Source organism: Grampus griseus, assembly GCF_964374135.1.
Source record: "Grampus griseus genome assembly, chromosome: 1".
NCBI classification, from domain to species: domain Eukaryota; kingdom Metazoa; phylum Chordata; class Mammalia; order Artiodactyla; family Delphinidae; genus Grampus; species Grampus griseus.
In genome coordinates, this window is record NC_139017.1 from 28,993,086 (window position 1) to 29,011,623 (window position 18,538).

The 18,538-nt window shown below is 40.7% G+C and overlaps 1 protein-coding gene across 1 annotated transcript in view; it reads left to right on the plus strand.

Moving 5' to 3' along the window:
- The window catches only part of PLD5 (phospholipase D family member 5), a gene marked incomplete at both ends in the record, with an annotated part of 490,045 nt that overhangs the window by 272,120 nt on the left and 199,387 nt on the right, over positions 1–18,538 (plus strand). The window contains one exon of the mRNA XM_082677565.1: positions 13,168–13,336. Coding sequence (XP_082533691.1) covers positions 13,168–13,336 — 169 coding nt within the window. The remainder of the gene's footprint in view (positions 1–13,167; positions 13,337–18,538) is intronic.

Genomic DNA, 18,538 nt, shown 5'->3' on the forward strand with positions numbered 1-18,538 from the left:
AAAACAAATGGGATCTAATGAAACTTCAAAGATTTTGCACAGCAAAGGAAACCATAAACAAGACAAAAAGACAACCCTCAGAATGGGAGAAAATATTTGCAAACAAATCAAGGGACAAGGGATTAATCTTCAAAATATATAAACAGCTCGTGCAGCTCAATATTAAAGAAACAAACAACCCAATCCAAAAATGGACAGAAGACCTAAATAGACATTCCTCCAAAGAAGACATACTGATGTCCAAGAAGCACATGAAAGCTGCTCAACATCACTATTAGAAAAATGCAAATCAAAACTGTAATGAGGTATCACCTCACACCAGTTAGAATAGGCATCATCAGAAAATCTATAAACAACAAATGCTGGAGAGGGTGTGGAGAAAAGGGAACCCTCTTGCACTGTTGGTGGGAATGTAAATTGATACAGCCACTATGGAGAACAGTATGGAGGTTCTTTAAAAAACTAAAATTAGAATTACCATATGACCCAGCAATCCCACTACTGGGCATATACCCAGAAAAAACCATAATTCAAAAAGACACATACACCCCAGTGTTCATTGCAGCAATGTTTACAATAGCCAGGTCATGGAAGCAACCTAAATGCCCAACGACAGATGAATGGATCAAGAAGATGTGGTACATATATACAATGGAATGTTACTCAGCCATAAAAAGGAAAAAAAATTGGGTCATTTGTTAAGACGTGGACGGATCTAGAGACTGTCTGTCATACAGAGTGAAGTAAGTCAGAAAGAGAAAAACAAATATCGTGTATGTGGAACCTAGAAAAATGGAATAGATGAACCCGTTTCCAGGGCAGAAGTTGAGACACAGATGTAGAGAACAAATGTATGGACACCAAGGGGAGAAAGCTGCAGGGGGTTGGTGATGGTGGTGTGATGAATTGGGTGATTGGGATTGACATGTATACACTGATGTGTATAAAATTCATGACTAATAAGAACCTGCTGTATAAAAAAAATAAATAAAATTCAAAATTTTAAAAAAAGAATTCAACTTCAGGGAAGGGGGAGTGGTCAGTGGAGATAAAAAGTGTCAAATGTCAGGAGGTTAAAAAAAAAAAAATCTACCTAAGGAGGAAAAAGTCCTGTACCTCTGAAAACTATGAGATGCTGATGAAAGAAATCAAAGATGACACAAGCAAATGGAAACCTATACCATGTTCTTAGATTGGAAGAATCAATATTTTGAAAATGTCAATACTATCCAAGGCAATGTACAGATTCAGTGCAATCCCTCTCCAATTACCAGTGGCATTGTTCACAGAACTAGAACAAAATAAAATATTATTAATTAATTTTATTTTTAGCTGCACTGGGTTTTCGTTGTTGCGCATGGGCTTTCTCTAGTTGCACTGAGTGGGGACTACTCTTCATTGTGCTGCGCGGGCTTCTCATTGCGGTGGCTTCTCTCATTGTGGAGTGTGGGCTCTAGGCAGACGGGCTTAAGTAGTTGTGGCATGGGGGCTCAGTAGTTCCTGCTCATGGGCTCTGGAGCACAGGCTCAGTAGTTGTGGCACACGGGCTTATTTGCTCCATGGCATGTGGCATCTTCCCGGACCAGGGCTCGAATCTGTGTCCCCTGCATTGGCAGGTGAATTCTTAACTGCTGTACCACCAGGGAAGCCCCAATTTTTAAAAATTTGTATGGAGACACAAAAGACCCCAAATAGCCAAACCAATCTTGAGAAAGTAAAATGGAGGTGGAGGAATCATACTCCCTGACTTTGAACTGTACTACAGAACTACAATAATCAAAACAGTGTGGTACTGGCACAAAAACAGAAATATAGGTCAGTGAAACAGGATAAAAAGTTCAGAGATAAACCCACACATCTATGGTCACCTAATCAATGACAAAGGAGGCAAGAATATGCAATGGAGAAAAGACAGTCTCTTCAATAAGTGGTGATGGGAAGACTGAACAGGTACATGTAAAAGAATGAAATTAGAACATTCTCTAACACCATACACAAAAATAAACTCAAAATGGATTAAAGATCTAAATATAAGGCCAGATACTATAAAACTCTTAGAGGAAAACATAGGCAGAACACTCTTTGACATAAAGCAACATCTTTTTTAACCCACCTCCTATAGTAATGAAGATAAAAACAAAAATAAACAAATGGGACCTAAGTAAGCTTAAAATCTTTTGCATAGCAATGGAAACCATTAAAAGAATTAAAAGGCAACCCTCAGAATAGGAGAAAATATTTGCAAACAAAGCAACCAACAAGGGATTAACCTCCAAAACATACAAGGAGCTCGTGCAGCTCAATAACAAAACCCAAACAACCCAATCAAAAAATGTGCAGAAGATCTAAATAGATATTTCTCCAAAGAAGACATACAGCTGGCCAAAAAGCACACGAAGAGATGCTCAACATCACTAATTACTAGAGAAATTCATATCAAATCTACACTGAGGTATCACCTCACACTGGTCAGAATGGCCATCATCAAAAAATCTATATGCTTCCCTGGTGGCACAGTGGTTGAGAGTCCGCCTGCCAATGCAGGGGACACAGGTTCGTGCCCCGGTCCGGGAGGATCCCACATGCCTTGGAGCGGCTGGGCCCGTGAGCCATAGCCGCTGAGCCTGCGTGTCCTGAGCCTGTGCTCCGTAATGGGAGAGGCCATAACAGTGAGAGGCCCGCGTACTGCAAAAAAAAAAAAAATCTACAAACCATAATTGCTGGAGAGGATATAGAGAAAATGTAACCCTCCTACACTGTTCGTGGGAATGTAAATTGGTACAGCCACTATGGAGAACGGTATGGAAGTTCCTTAAAAAACTAAAAATATAGCTACCATATGATCTAGCCATCCCACTCCTGGGCATATATCCACAGAACATCATAATTCAAAAAGATGCATTCACCCCAGTGTTCATTGCATCACTATTTACAGTGGCCAGGACATGGAAGCAACCTAAATGTCCATCAACAGAGGAATTGATAAAGAAGATGTGGTACATATATACAATGGAATATTACTCAGACATAAAAAAGAATGAAACAGTGCCATTTGCAGCAGCATGGATGGACCTAGAGATTATCATACCAAGAGAAGTCAGACAGAGAAAGATAAATATCATATTTTGTTTATATGTGGAATCTAAAAAAATGATATAAATGAACCTATTTACAGAACAGAAACAGACTCACAGGCTTAGAAAACAAACTTATGGTTACCAAAGGGAAAAGTTGGGGGGGAGGGGTACATTAGGAGGTTGGGATTAACATATTTACCGTACTGTATTTAAAGTAGGTAACCAACAAGGGCCTACTGTATAGCACAGGGAACTCTGCTCACTATTCTTTAATATCCTAAATGGAAAAGAATTTGAAAAAGAATAGATATATGTATATGTGTAAGTGAATCATTTTGCTGTACCCCTGAAATTAACACAATATTGTAAGTAACTATACTCCCATATAAAATAAATTTTTTTTTAAATTATGGTTGAAGTTGATTTTGTTTTGTAAAATAACAAACAAGCAAATGGAAAAAAACAAAAACAAATGAAAAACTGACGGTAAGAGAATAAATCCTAACAGAAAGGGACTCTAGCATTTACTGTCATGGATATCCCCCAGGGTATTTATGCACCTGATTTATCAAAGATACATTGAGAATATAGGAAGAAAATTGCATTTTGTACCTCTGCCTGTGTTTTTTGCTTTGAAAATTGGAAGTGACAGTGGAGCATAGTGGCTAAGAGGATATAGTCCGCAGTCATACTACCCAGGCTTCAATCTGGGCTCCATCAGTCACTAGCACTTGGACACATTACTTAAACTCCTTTATGTCTCAGTTTCCTCATCCCTAAAATGGGAATAGTTATAGTACCTGCTTCTACGAATTCTTGTAAACATTAATTAACGTAGTCAGTGAATCTTCTTAACATAGTGCCTGACACAAAATAAGCACTCAATAAATATTGTTCAGTTAAAGTATTAATGGTAATAGTGTAATTACTATTTTGCCAGATGTCAGAGGGTAATAACCACCTTGAATGCAGATGTTTTTCCATTAGACCTTTTGCATTTTAGCCATTTGTTTTCAATCATCTGGCTTAGTGTGTTTTAGCTCTTTGAGGACAGTGTCATGGTCTTTTCATCCATGAACTCCTACTTCTTTGTTCACGTTTTATATTGGTAAAATATCAAAAAGGTAGATGCATCGAGTTGTACCTTTTTCTTACTTCTTTTGTCTTCATCCTCTCATCCTCATCCTTCATTTCTCCTCTGATGGTTTCTTCCTTTCTAGGCCAGTATTAGGAAGTATTGAGGCAAGGACAAGTGTGTCTTTCTGTCACTGTAGATGTCCTTGCTGACATGGACAGAGTGGAGAGTAGAGTGAGGAGCATCTTCCCCTCTTCTCCAAAGTTCAGATCTCAATCCAAGCTGACTTTCCCTCTAGTGCAGCAGCTTCTGCTCTTCAGCGTCACTCTACCTGTTCCCTCCATAGACCCAAAGTATGTGGAGAACCTTCTCAGATAAGACCAGGACCTAACCTAGTGTTGTGAAATGCACATGAGCTCAGACAAACCTGAATTTAAATCCCTGCTCTGTAGCACTCTGTCCATCTGGGTGACACCTAACCACTGGGAGCCTTGCTCTCTTTGCCTCCAAAATTGAGATCATGCCTATTTCACTGTGTTTCTTGGTGATGATGATGTGTATAATACCTGTGAAAGTACTTTTAAACTTTAATATACAAAGAAAGGATCCTAGCCACAATAATAATATTTCTACTGCTATACTGCCTCTCTCCATAAAGAAAAGCATAGTTGTTCTTCACTTAATACAATTATAGACCAGGAATTAATGAGGCTTTAGTCTGAACTTTCTAGATTTATACAAACAGGAATCTGCTGTTGTCAACTCAAACTTGCCATCATGTTCTCTGCAGTTGTCTTTGAAAGTTGGTTTAGAAGTTAATGTAGTTGAAACATCTGGTGACAAAAAATAAGAAAGTATTCAAAAACTGAAAGACATATCAAAAGGACACAGGAGACAACTTTTAGGGGCCTCCACTGGCAATGTATGCAACAATTTGGGCATCACAAAGTAGATGATAACATTTTGAAATAAAAAAAAGAATCCATACTGATAAAATAATATCTTTAAAAATGTAAAAAGTTATAATGGGAGAAGAAAAAGATTTTCCTTACGAAATATTACCAATGAACACATATAAAAGAAATGATAGAAAATTATAAGTATAATAAAAATAGATTCAGTTAAGAATCATAAATAGATAGAAGCCAAATCAGTGAGTGAAATGTTAGGGAATATTCATGCCATCTGAAAATACGTCTGCACAAATCATTTGTTAATTATAGAGGGAAGGAAGGTCCTGCTCAATTGAAAAATCTGACATACCCCCTTAACCAAGTGACCAAACTTAACATCACCAGTAGTGGGACAACCCACTATCATGTGACACCTCATATGATGCACTTTGAAGGACACATTACCTATGTACTGTTCCTACCAAAAGTACTTATCCTAAATCTAATTATGAGGCAACAACCAAGCAAATCAAATCCAGGAGTATTTAGCAAAGCAACTGACCTGGGCTGTCCTGAATTGTTGACATCTTGGTAAGCAAATAAAACAGGAATAGGCTGGGGAACTCTCCTAGATAAGACAACTAAGTGCAACAAGTAAACATTGATTGGATCTTGGATCCAAAAGAAAAATCAAAACTGAAAAAAGGCATGCAGGCATTCCAGAAATTTGCCCAAAGGTGAATTTTAATGAGTTCTGCCTACTTTTTTCCTTGCTTGAGAAAGAAGAGTATAACAAGGGCTGCTATCCATGGAAATGAGCTCTGCATGTATGCTAATTAGATCAGGCCTCTGCAGTGTAGCTAGCTGTTGCTTGTTAAAGGAAATAAAATGATAGGTCACAGAAATAAGTCATTTCAAGACTGATTTCTAAAGGCCTTTTTTAGCAGGGCATAGGAAACAAGCATTGTGTTACAAAAGGAGCAATCAAGATCTCCAGGTAAAATAAGAAAGGAGGAAAGTGAGGAGGTGAGCAGGTTTTCCCCAGAATTCGTTACCAAACATAGGTGTGGTCTCCAGACCTTTGGTGGTGTCTCTATTTTTAGTATAAATTCCTAATTTACTTTTCTGTTTAGTAAAAAACCAAATAATGATAAAATTGGTCTTCTTTGGCTTCCAGGGAATTTCACTCTTCCAATCTTTCCAGTACTTTCTTCTGTCTTCTTTACCTGCCCCACTTTCTCTACCAACCAGAAGTGATTAGATATTTTCCATATTAGGCTTCAACCCAGTTCTTTTCTCTTGAAAATCTCTCTTGATAATCTTACCTCCTTTAAGGCTTCAATAATGGAAAAAAATCTTATAAGAATGCATGTGAAGTAGAAAAAAAAGGAATAGATATATTATCCATCTGATGAGTAACTTCTTAACTTTTTTGTGCCACAGGCCCTATTAGCAGTCTGATGAAGCCAGTGGACTCCTTCCTTGAATAATGTTTTAAACGCATAAATTGAAATACGTAGGATTGCAAAGAAAACCAGTAATGAAATAAAGTTATCAAAAATATAAAAAAACAAATTTGTGATATAGTAATGTATATTTTGCTCTACTTATTCATGAAGTAACAAGATCTGATGACTACCATAATTTCAAAGTAGTGATAAATACTTGGAGATATCAGCAATAGTTACCGTACCATGGTATGAAAATTCTTTTTTTTTCAGGCAAGGCTTTATTGGGTCCCTGCTGCAGCAGCGGGGAGCAAGAACAGGCAACAGCTTCCCTTGCTCACTCACTTGCTCGCTGTGGGGGACAAGCCTGTTCCTTATATGGGGTGAGGCTGGAGGTGTGTCCAGGCGTCAGGCCAGAGGGGTGGCTTAGGTGTTTTGCCCACCCCTCAGGTGGTGTTGAGTGTAGGGGGCATGCTCAGTACCCTGCTTTTGCTCCCAACACCCTGTTTTTGCTCTGCTCCAGGCTCTTCAGAAGTGGCAGTTGGGTTTTCTGGTCTCATTGTATCTTTTGTCCAGAATTTGCCCCAACTGCACATGAACACAGTTATTTTTAGTCCCATATAGTTTATTTGTATTTTGTTGCTCAAGGAGAGGTGTGTCCAGATACAAGCATTGCAGCACTGCAGCAAACGGTCCCAAGTCCAAGCCTGTCTCATTCCCCCCTAAGAGACTCTGCACCCTTATTCTTAAGGAGTCAAGGGCCAGAAGTCTTTTCTTCTGAAACTTCTTCCTGCTAGACAGGGGCCGCAGACCCTAGCTGACCCCAGAGGTGTATGAGTCCCTCGCTGACTGTCCCAAGGACCTGTAGGGACCTGGGCCACTCTCTGCTGGAAAGGGTTGAATTCCTTGAGTCATCATGAGCCTTACTTTAAACTGTTGGAGCATAAAAGACACAAACTTAATCAAAACCTTAAACAAACAAGGGCTAAAAAGGAGAAGAACAATAGCCATTAAAGTGCCAAGAAAGGGAAAGAACCAGGTTAACTTTGGGAGCGTTTCCTTAACTGTTGACCAGACAGGGGAGACAATGTTGCCCCTGCCAAGAAGCCATTCTGCTTGGATGTATATTTTGTTAATCTCAGGGTTAAAGTTTAATAATTTTCTCTATTCTTAGAATGGAAGGTCTGGACCTGTTGGTCCCAGGTCTCCTTGGACCAAAAAGTCTTAGTCACAGGTTTACAACAGTAGGGAAGACAATGGAGTACTAGACGAAATATGGCCTAGATCAGTATGACTGAAAAGAAAAGGTTATAAGAAAATGACAGCCTCCTGCCAGAAAGTCTTTTATACCTTGTGGGATTCAAGAGAACAAACTAGAGAACCAGTTTTCAGTTCCCCTGCCCATATTTGATAGTGAGGATTGGTGGTTGATTGTCTGCTGAAGCCAAGTGGCTTCTTGTCAAATTTTCTCAGTGTTGGTTTCTACCTGGTATGGGCATCAGGGCTCTTTTCTTTGCCTCTCGATCTGCCCTGTTGTTCCCTTGGGTAATTTGAGAATTTTCCTTTTGGTGCCCACGGCTTAGGCCTAATGTAGCCTCTTTTCTATCTGGAGATAACTGTCTTCTTCCAGGATTTATAATATATCCCAGATATTTAACTTGTTGCTTTGAGATTTGTGCTTTTTTCTGGGAGATCCTCTAGCCCTAGGTCCCAAGGAAATTAAGGACTTTAATGGTATTCTGATCTGAGGTCTCCATGGTGGGGCTACATATTAGTATGTCATCTACATACTGTAGAATGGCCCCTTATTTTAGGTATATTTCCCTTAGTTCCTTTCCTAGGGCCTGGAAGAACAAGTATGGGCTGTCCTGAAACCCCTGAGGCAATACTGTCCAGGTATATTGTTGCATTTGGCCCGAGTGGGGGTTTGTCCACTCGAAGGCAAACAGATACTGAGATGAGGGATGAACTCGGATGCAAAAGAAGGCATCCTTGTGTCAAGCACAGTAATCCATTTGGCATCTTCAGGAATCTGGACTAATATATTATAAGGATTGGTCACAAGTGGATGTATAGGGACTACTGCATCATTTACTGCTCTAAGGTCTTGCAACAGTATTCCCCATTTGGCTTAACAACTGGCAGAAGAGTGGCCTTGCATGGATACTGACAGGCCATGTTTTAAGAAATGATCTATGGGCAGTTGCAAACCTTTCTTGCTTCCAACTTTATAGGGTACTGTCTCTTGTTAGGATGAGTGACTTCTGGCTTAAGGCTAGTTTTTACAGGTTGGGCATTTATAGCCTCCCAGGGATTCTTTTGTCCCGAGGAAATTAAGGAAGGTTAACTGCGTGTAGAATATGACTGGGAATAGACCCTTGTTCTTCCAGCTGATTTGCCTTAGTCAGAATCAAGAAAGGGGGCTGCTCGGGTCCTCCTAACCGTAATATGACTCTGAAGGAGCCCAGAAAGTCTCTTCCCAGTAGTGGGTTAGGACACTCAAGGCACAGCTAAAAAGGCGTGTGAGATCAAATGCTGTTCAAATTGACAAGAGAGAGGCCAATGAAGAAACAAGTGTGAGGCTTTCCTTTGACACCAGTCACAGTACAGCTTTTGGAGAAAAGAGGCACAGCGTGAGAGATCAGGACAGAGTAAGTGGCCCCCCGTATCAATTAAAAAACTGGTTTTCTTACTGCCACGTCAAGGACCACCCAGGGCTCCTCGAAGGAGATAGACATCTCGCGAAGGGGAAGCTCCCAGAATGCCCAGGCCACCTCAGTCATCCATGGCCATCTTAGGAGCAGGAGCCCCCCTTCCCCTTCAGGATTGGGGACAGTCCCACTTCCAATGACCTGTTTGTTTGCAGACTGGGCATGGACCAAGGGGTTCTTTTTGGCATTTGGGGGCCCACTGGCCAGTTGACTTGCATTTGAAGCGTTTCCCCTTGCTCGTTTTACCTCCAGGTGGTTGGTTAAACTTCCTTGGCCCCCTTGGTTTGTCCTGAGGTTGCAAGGCATGGCTGACAGCTATGGCCATCAGTTTAACTTGAGCCCTGGCCTGAGTGTTTTCACATCGGGTTTTCTCTTCTTCTCAGCTGGATCTCAATTATCAAATACCCCAAAGGCCACCTCTAGGAGTTGGGGCATCGGGGTTTGTGGGCCTAATTGTAACTTTCGGAGTTTCCACCTAATATCAGGGTCAGACTGGCAGATAAAATGTTGTCCCAGCCGGGACTGACCCTCAGGAATGGATGGATCGATGTTAGTAAATTTTCTAAATGGTGACAGAATCACAGGTTCTTTTAATATTCCTGTCATTTTTTGCCTATGTCCATAACTGAAAGGAATGTTAAATTTCAGTTAGAAATGAGGGAAAATAAAGATCAAGCTCATAGGTCCCCCTAAATTCTATTCATGGATCCAAGGTTAGGAATATCTGGTCTAAAGATTTCTGAAAGAAATCGGGAATCCTTATTGTATGCCTATCAGAAACCATGTAGGTGGTATGAAGGAAGGGGTGGTGCAGAGCCACCTACAACTGTACAATTACTGTATATCCTTTATTTTGTATGTTTGGTTTATCTGGGCTTCTTGATTCTTCTTTGTCTTTCTCAGCATGGCTTTTATATTGAAGTAAAATTGAAACTAGTTAGTTCTGTTTGTTAAATGATGTTCTATTTTTGTTTTGTTTGCTTGGATTCTTTTTTTGTTTGATTTTTAAACATATTCCTTAGTCATAGGGGAGGCTAAAACTGCTGATTATTTGGGATCATTTATTCATGCTATGTCTACCTTCTATCTACATAAATAATTGGACTTTAAGTGTGGATAGAATTAAAATATCCAACTTCAACTTCTGTCTGTTGCCTTCAAAGGTTTTGAAGTAGATCTCTCCACCTTTTTGACCCTCTCTCTCGTTGGTTTCCCAAACACTGCATTCTCCTGGACCTCTCTTGTCTTCCTGCTTCTCTTTTGGTCCCTTCTGAATCTTGTCATCCATTTCACACTCTACTAACCAGAAAAATGTAGGCATTCCCCCCACATTAGGCTTTGGGCTCGTTTTCTCTTCTTTTTTTTCCCCTTGATAATCTCTCTCAATGCTCACCCCTTTCCCGTGTTCCTCGTCAGTTTTAATGGACCCTCTACCCTCTACTGATTGTCATCTCCCTTCCAGTAGTATACATGTGTGCTGTCAGAGTTAGACCCCTAAAATGTACTTGGTTGCTCTCAAAAGCATCAAAATTAAGTCCAGACTTCTCTTCCTGGTTCACAACCTCTACAGTGTGGTCCCTACAGACACTGCCAGTCTTCTCCACCATGGCAAGCCCCTGCCATAACTCTCTTACCTCACACTTCCCTTGGCCAACCAACTCTCAAGTATCCAAATACACCTAGAATATCTTTCTCTTCCAGCTGACCCATAAAAATTATATCTTTGAAGACTCATTTCAAGTCCCACTTTCTCCAGTTCCAGATGCTCTCAACCTAATTATTTTTTCCTCACTGCTGATGTTCCAGTGGTACTTCAGATGGTGCCTTATCCATCTAATTAATTCTTACTCTTGTTTTGCCATTTATTAGAGCCTACCTCCTATTTAAATCATTACGTATGAGACTGGCTCTTTCACTAGATTATAAATTCCAGAGGACTAGGGAGTTTTGTCATAGTCATTTCTGTGTTAGGTACAGTAAATGACTTGCTTGTCCTGTGCTCATAAGGTCTCAACCAGATTTAATTCATTTGTGGGTAGTGGTTGGATGATTGGACCCTAAAATTTTGAATGTCTCTAAGACATATACCCAACCCCATTTTGGCTATGATATTCATCAAATACACAACCATATTACTGAGAGTATTGTTTTTGTTTCTAAAATTGGCTAAATGGAACAAGTCTCATTAAAATAAACAGAAGTTCTGGATTCTGTATTAGAAGCTGAGATTCATTCTATAGGTATTTCTTGAGCCCTAATTATGTATCCAGCACTAGGGATGCATAGCTTTGAATAGAAAGATCTGTTCTAGAAGGGCTTACACCCTTACCCTAACCCTATCTTCATAAGAGTTTGGAGTTTCTTGTCAAGAGTTGCAGGAGAATTTACATTTCTTAAACTGGAAAAAAAAAAACCCTGTTTATTCCTTTATTGAAATGTTATTGGGACTTCCCTGGTGGCACAGTGGTTAAAAATCCACCTGCCAATTCAGGGGACATGGGTTCGAGCCCTGGTCCAGAAGATCCCACATGCCACGGAACAAATAAGCCAGTGCGCCACAACTACTGAGCCTGTGCTCTGGAGCCCGTGAGCCACAATTACTGAGCCCATGTGCCACAACTACTGAAGCCCGCGTGCCTAGAGTCCGTGCTCTGCAACAAGAGAAGCCACCGCAATGAGAAGCCTGCGCACCACAACAAAGAGTAGCCCCCTCTTGTCACAACTAGAGAAAGCCCACATGCAGCAACAAACACCCAACACATCCAAAAATAAATAAATAAATTTATAAAAAGAAAAGTCAGGGAATTCCCTGGTAGTCTAGTGGTTAGGACTCTGAGCTTTCACTGCTGAGGACCCAGGTTCATTCCCTCATCAGGGAACTAAGATATTGAACTTCCATGCCAGTGACCTTTCAAGGATGGCCCATGGTATTCAGATTTTAAAAAGTAATAATAAAATAAAATAAAAATATTTTAAAAATAAATTTAAAAAACTAAAATGTTATGTGTCACCTGGCTAACTTAGAAGTGAAAATCACACAGCCTTAGCTGCAGCACCAACGCAAGCCACAGTGTATATGTTGTCAACAATAAGGAAGTATAAAAAGAAAAGACACATTTATTAGGTTATTGCTGATTGTAGTTTATTTAGGGCTTGATTATTACTGTTATTTTATATATTCCCTATCTCCAACTTTAATAAAGCCCTGCAACAGGCCGGTTTTTATTTATTTATTTATTTATTTTTATTATTATTATTATTTTGTGGTACACGGGCCTCTCACTGTTGTGGCCTCTTCCCGTTGCGGAGCACAGGCTCCGGACGCGCAGGCTCAGGGCCATGGCTCACGGGCCCAGCCGCTCCGCGGCATGTGGGATCTTCCTGGACCGGGGCACGAACCCGTGTCCCCTGCATCGGCAGGCGGACTCTCAACCACTGTGCCACCAGGGAAGCCCAACAGACCGGTTTTTAAATTTCCTTCTTAGTATCATTTTATGCCTTAGGCTGGGAAGCACTAACAGAGGTTTTAAGCAATAGTAATAGCATTTACTATTTTTATTTTCTAGTAGTAATAAAACATAATATTTTAGTTTCTAAACTAGTTCTAATATATGTCCAACATTGTACTAGAAACTGGAGATATTACTAGAGGAAGATGCTTGTGTGGGAAGCTCTGGACTTTTTCTCAAGGCTATTTTGGCACTGGACATTAGGGACATATACCATGATTTTCTGAAATATGAGTGCTAACTGAGGAGAAATTGAACATAAACTCTCAGAACACAGTAGATTAGCATAGGGGAAATGTTAAATGCCTTTGTTGAAAAATGTAAATTATGAGGAACATATACATTCAGAAAGAGTAAAGAGTATTTTTCAGATGTCTCTGTATGCATGTGTAAAGATCTGTGGCTTCAAATTTGACTAGATTTTGTTTGTTTGTTTTTCAAAATCTTTTCTAAGAATTGCCCTGGTGGAAAATATTCCTGAAGGCCTTACCTATTCAGAAAATGCACCATTTCACTTATCACTTTTCCAAGGCTGGATGAATTTACTCAGCATGGCCAAAAAGTCTGTTGACATAGTATCTTCCCATTGGGATCTCAACCACAGTCATCCATCAGCATGTCAGGTAAGCTGCATCCTCTAATGTGTGTGACAATTTTACTTATGTGCATTTTATACTCAGTATTCTTGCTTCCACTCCTCAAGTTCAAGCTCATTTTTTCAGTCTATCTATACCCATAGTTCATGTCCAGTATTACATTTATATGTATGTGCCATTGTTAATCGTAGGTTGCTCAGCTTCTACTAGAATGCAGTGCTTTCAAGGGCAAAATCACATCTCGTGTTTGCAAACAAGAGGCTCTCTATGCAGCACTGCTGTATCGGACAACTTCAGAGGTGTCTTGTGGTGTCCATTGATGGCACACCCCAGAATTCTGCTTTGCACAACCTGCATGTTTACAGTTTCAATTCCGTAACTGCTTGCTGAGACATTTAATTGGTTAATTGGTGTCCTAATTTGTCTTTGTGGCTCAGAGCCAACTTTTTTAATAGTGGAGTCACACTTCCCGGTATAGCTGTATATTCTTGACTCTGTCATATTTGAGTGAAGAGGAAAAAGAAATTTACTAGTTATAAGAACGGCCTTTAGAAAACTGACTAAATGATCTGAATGATTTCTGAATGAAATGTCCTGGAGATAAGAAAATGATCCTGGTAATCTTTTTTTTTTTTTAATTTTTGAATTTTATTTATTTATTTTTTTATACAGCAGGTTCTCATTAGTCATCAATTTTATACACATCAGTGTATACATGTCAATCCCAATCGCTCAATTCATCACACCACCACCCCCACCACCCCGATCCTGGTAATCTTTAACATGTTTTTCTTTATGTTGGTACAACCATGATAGCACTGAGCTATCAAGTATATGACCATTGCCCTATACTTAAATGTCCTATGGGGGGGTCAAGGATAAAATTAATTTTGTCTGTTTGTATACAAAATGTGTTGGCATTAAGCCTATAATCATTACCTCATTGGTGCTTTGATTTGCTTCAATTATACTATTTTAAAGTCAAAAGATATTAGAAAATAGGTACAAATAAACAAAAATCCCATAAAGGCTATACTAAGAAGAACTGGATAATTTTACTAATTATATTCTGCACTGTTCTACCTCTGCTGAAGCAGGTGCTTCAGGTACTTATTGCAGCATTTATCATCCCAAAACTTAGTGGTTTATAAAAATAACAATTATTTTTGTATTCATGATTCTGGGCAGCGTTTGTCAGAGAACTTGTCTCTGATCTAAATAGTGTTGGCTGAGGTGGCCTACCTGGGGCTGGAGGGTGCAAGATGACTCCTCACATAGGAGCATCTTACCTCAGATGGCTGGAATGTCTAGCAGCTGGCTGGACTTCTCTCTCTCTGTATGTGTCTGTCATCATTCAGTAAAGCGGCTTGAATTATTTACCTATGGTTATATCCTAAAAGGGCAAAAGCAGAAACTGTGAGACCTCTTAAGACCTGAGCTCTAGAATCCCAATTGCTTCCACCCTATTCTATTGGTCAAAGCAAGTCACAAATCCAAGATGAGAGGGGTAGCATCCATATGGGAATGTGGAGAATTGTTGGCAGGCATCTTTGGAAATTATATACCACAGTGCACTCTGGCCACAGCAATCCATCTGTCTCTCCCACATACAAAATGCACTTCTCATCCCCCAAAACTTGTATCCCATTACAGAAAAGGCTCAAAGTCTAGGATTTCTTCATCTGCATCAGAACAGGATCTGAATAGGACTCCTCATGAGGGCTTCTCTTGATTTGGAAACCTGTGAACTAAAAAGACAAGATACATGCCCCCCAATGCACACCCCCAACATACAATGGCAAAATAGAGATGAGATAACCACGATAGATACTTCTATTCAAAAGGGGGAAGTAGAGAGCACAAATTAGTCATTGAACCACAGCAGTTTTAAAAGCCAACCTGGCACACATCACCAGTTTTCTGAACTTGGAGAACAGGGAATGTCTCTAGACTGGGATCTAGTTCTGCTTCCTGGGGGTGCTTTCCTAATCTGCTGTTCTCAGAAACTCTTTGCTCCACCCTCTGTGTTTTTCTTTCTTTTTCATAAGAAATAGCCTGTGCTTGCTTCAGACTTATTTTCTTGGTTGGCTTTCTACCAGTAGAAATCTGAGGCCCCAGAGACCTCTTTTCATTTTAAACCACCTCTGTCCTTTTTTAGTCCAAAATGGAACAACCCCTTAAAAACTTCTGTAGACTTTCTATGTATCCAGTTATAATCCACTCTATTAGCAAAAGGCCACACCACAAAAAACTCACAGGTGGTCTTTTTCTACTTTGCACTGTGACTCAAGATGCTTCGGAACCTCACCCTTGAATTTTCCAGGAGCCCTTTTGAGAGGCAGCCCACCACCACCATCACTTTTAATCCTTCAGAGGTCTCAACATGGAATCGCACAGCCACAGCTTTGATTTGATCCTTACCCTGAGGTCATTTCTCATTTTGAGAATGTTTTTGCTCAATTGAGAGACTGTCCTAGATTTTCTACATTTCTCTCAAAATTCTGCATGAAAATGAAATAGTTTCTTCTTATCATATACCACCAAAACTTTGATTGATAATCTGCCTGAACAACCTCCTTAGCCAGATCTCCAAATCCACTAGTCATATTTTCTATCTCCTACTTTACAGCAGGCAGTAGCGTTGCCAAACTTTCTACCATTACTTTCTCAAGGCCTCAAAAGCAATTTCTTCACTGTTCTTCCAGCCTTGAGTAACAGAATGAGATTCCAGCCCCTACCACCACCGAGTCCCAGAGACAATGCCACATGCTTTAAGTTTTCGCAACAGTCGTTTCTATTTAATTTTTTATTGTGGTATAACAAACAACTCCAAAACGCATTCATTATTATTTCCTATGATTCTGTGACTTGGTTGACAGTTCTTTTGCTTCAGTAGTGCTGGCTGGGATTACTTATGAGGTTGTGTTTAGGTGGGAGGGTAGCTGAAGCTGGACTGCCTGAGGGCTGGGCACATCTCATTCTCTGCATGTGGACACTCATCATTCAGTAATCTAACCCAAGCTTTTTATAAGGCAGCTGGATCCCAGGAGAGTGAAAATGAAAACTACAAGACCTCTTAATTCCTGGGCTCCCAGAACTTTACTTTGCTACATTCTGTTAGTCTGAAAAAGTCACATGGCCAGGCCACAATCACTGGAGGGACAAGAGACTCCAGGACGAACATACATGTACAGGAATGGGAGGAATTGTTGGCAGCCAAATTCCCAGGTGGTTTGTATACTCACAAACCTTTGAAAAGAGCTGAACCAAACCATTCTGACCTCTTGCTCTCTGAGCCCAGCAAACCCTCCTGGTGTTCAGACTCTGGGAGAAGATGGGTCATCAGAGAATGGCACAGCCTTTCTGCGTCACGGTTCCTGAAGTCACATCATGGTCAGTATTCAGTACTGCTCACAGGGCAGTGATGAAATGGATGCGTGAGGCTCTAGGTCTGTTTTGCCTAACAGTGTCTAGCATGGTGCTTGACGCATACTGGGTGTTCAGTAAATATTTGTTGAGTAGTAAATATTTGTTGAATGGAAAGATAAACAAAGCTGGATGCTAGTTAAAGTGGTCAGGACAGATTTTAATCAGCAATACTGTTGCAGTAGGGAAGAGGTCCAGGTGAAGGGAACTCAACTTAGATTTGTACAGAGATGCCCGGGTACTTTATATAGGAAGAATGAGGGAGATGGAAGGGCGTGACAGGGGCCTGAACAGGGTCAGGGAAGTAGAAATTTATAAAAAATGGTCCATGTGTGAACCCCATCTGGGATTGCTAGCTGGTGCTTTTCCAAGTTAGGCTCCTACCCTCCCACATAGGCTGGGAGACAGGGGCCTATCTTCAGGTGTTGGCAGAACAGCCTATTCTTTGGCAATCTTGAGCTTTCTTAGGCAGGCACTTTAATGGGGGCTAAGGTCATCCTAGAGATGTGGCCTTGAGCTGTTAGAAACCATGTTAGTGTTTGTTCAAGCCTTTTAATGGGGGAGGAGAGACAGAGGTAGGGCAGAGCAGGGTGGATGAAATGATTTGTGTTGAGAGTCTACAGTCTTTATAGGCCAAGGTTGAGGGCTGGTAGAGAAGTAGACTCAGAGGATCCTGGCTAGAGTTTGGTCAGGGAAAAAGTATTTGTCAGTTGCATGGCTTTAGAGTGAATTAAGGTCGATGTTACACAGGCGGAAAGAAGGTAACACTTAGCTTAATTCAAGTCACTCTCTAACAGCTGGCCTACTGCCAAGAAATGGAATTTTTCAATTTGCTGTCAGTAACCTGGCTATTACTGAACTCACCCAGCAGTCCTTTAGGAGGAGACCCCAGTGTGAACTGATATCTTCCAGTAGAGTCATTCTGCGCCCACCAGCGATGGCTTTTTGCTGCCTCTCATTCCCCTAACAGCACCAGGCTCCTTTACAGTTTAACACCAGTTGGTTTTCTTCAGAGTTTTGAGCTAATTTCACTTTGCCTCTTTACAAGGAGAGAGCTGCATTTGCAGACATGAAGGATAGAGGGGCTTTACCTGCTTAGGAAATTAAACGGACTCAAGCAGGATGTGAGACCCATCTCTCATGAACAGCTCTCCCTACTCCTGTCTGCTCTTGGCCCTGAGTACCATATCCTGGAAGGAGTGGTGAGCAGGAGGGAGGGGGGAGGTTGACAGCGGAGTTCGGAGGGTTGCAACTTCAACAAGACAGTAACCTTTCTCCTGTCCTCTTCCTCTGGTCCACTGGTGGCCAAGTGACTGCCACTAGTTGAATACCAGGCATGGAGTGTAGTCTTTAAAGAAAGAACAAGCGTGTGGAGGAGAGTGCTTGGTGCCTGGTTTGCTCCATTTCCCATCTCCCCTCCCTGACCTTCAAGCCCTAGAGCAGTGTTTGCAAAAGGACTTAGGTTTCAATGGCCCAGAAGAACTTGTCTAAATACCACATGTCTTGGGCCTTCAGAGATTATTTTTCAAGAGCCTGGCTCACTCCTTCCCGCCCTCTCACCACACCATAGGGGTAATTGTACAGAGATCAGGAATGGAAAAAAGAAAGCAGGTCCTTGCTGCCAGCTTTTTCTCTTCAGGTACACTTTAAAGATTCATATCCTGTTCTCTCCAGGCCATCAAGTTTTACCATTTCTACCAAGGAAGGTACTGGCTGAAAGCCTATTTGATTTAAATTTTACCTGATTTTATCTTTCAAATGGAAATAGGAAATTAAAGACTTTACCCAACCTTTCAAATTTTG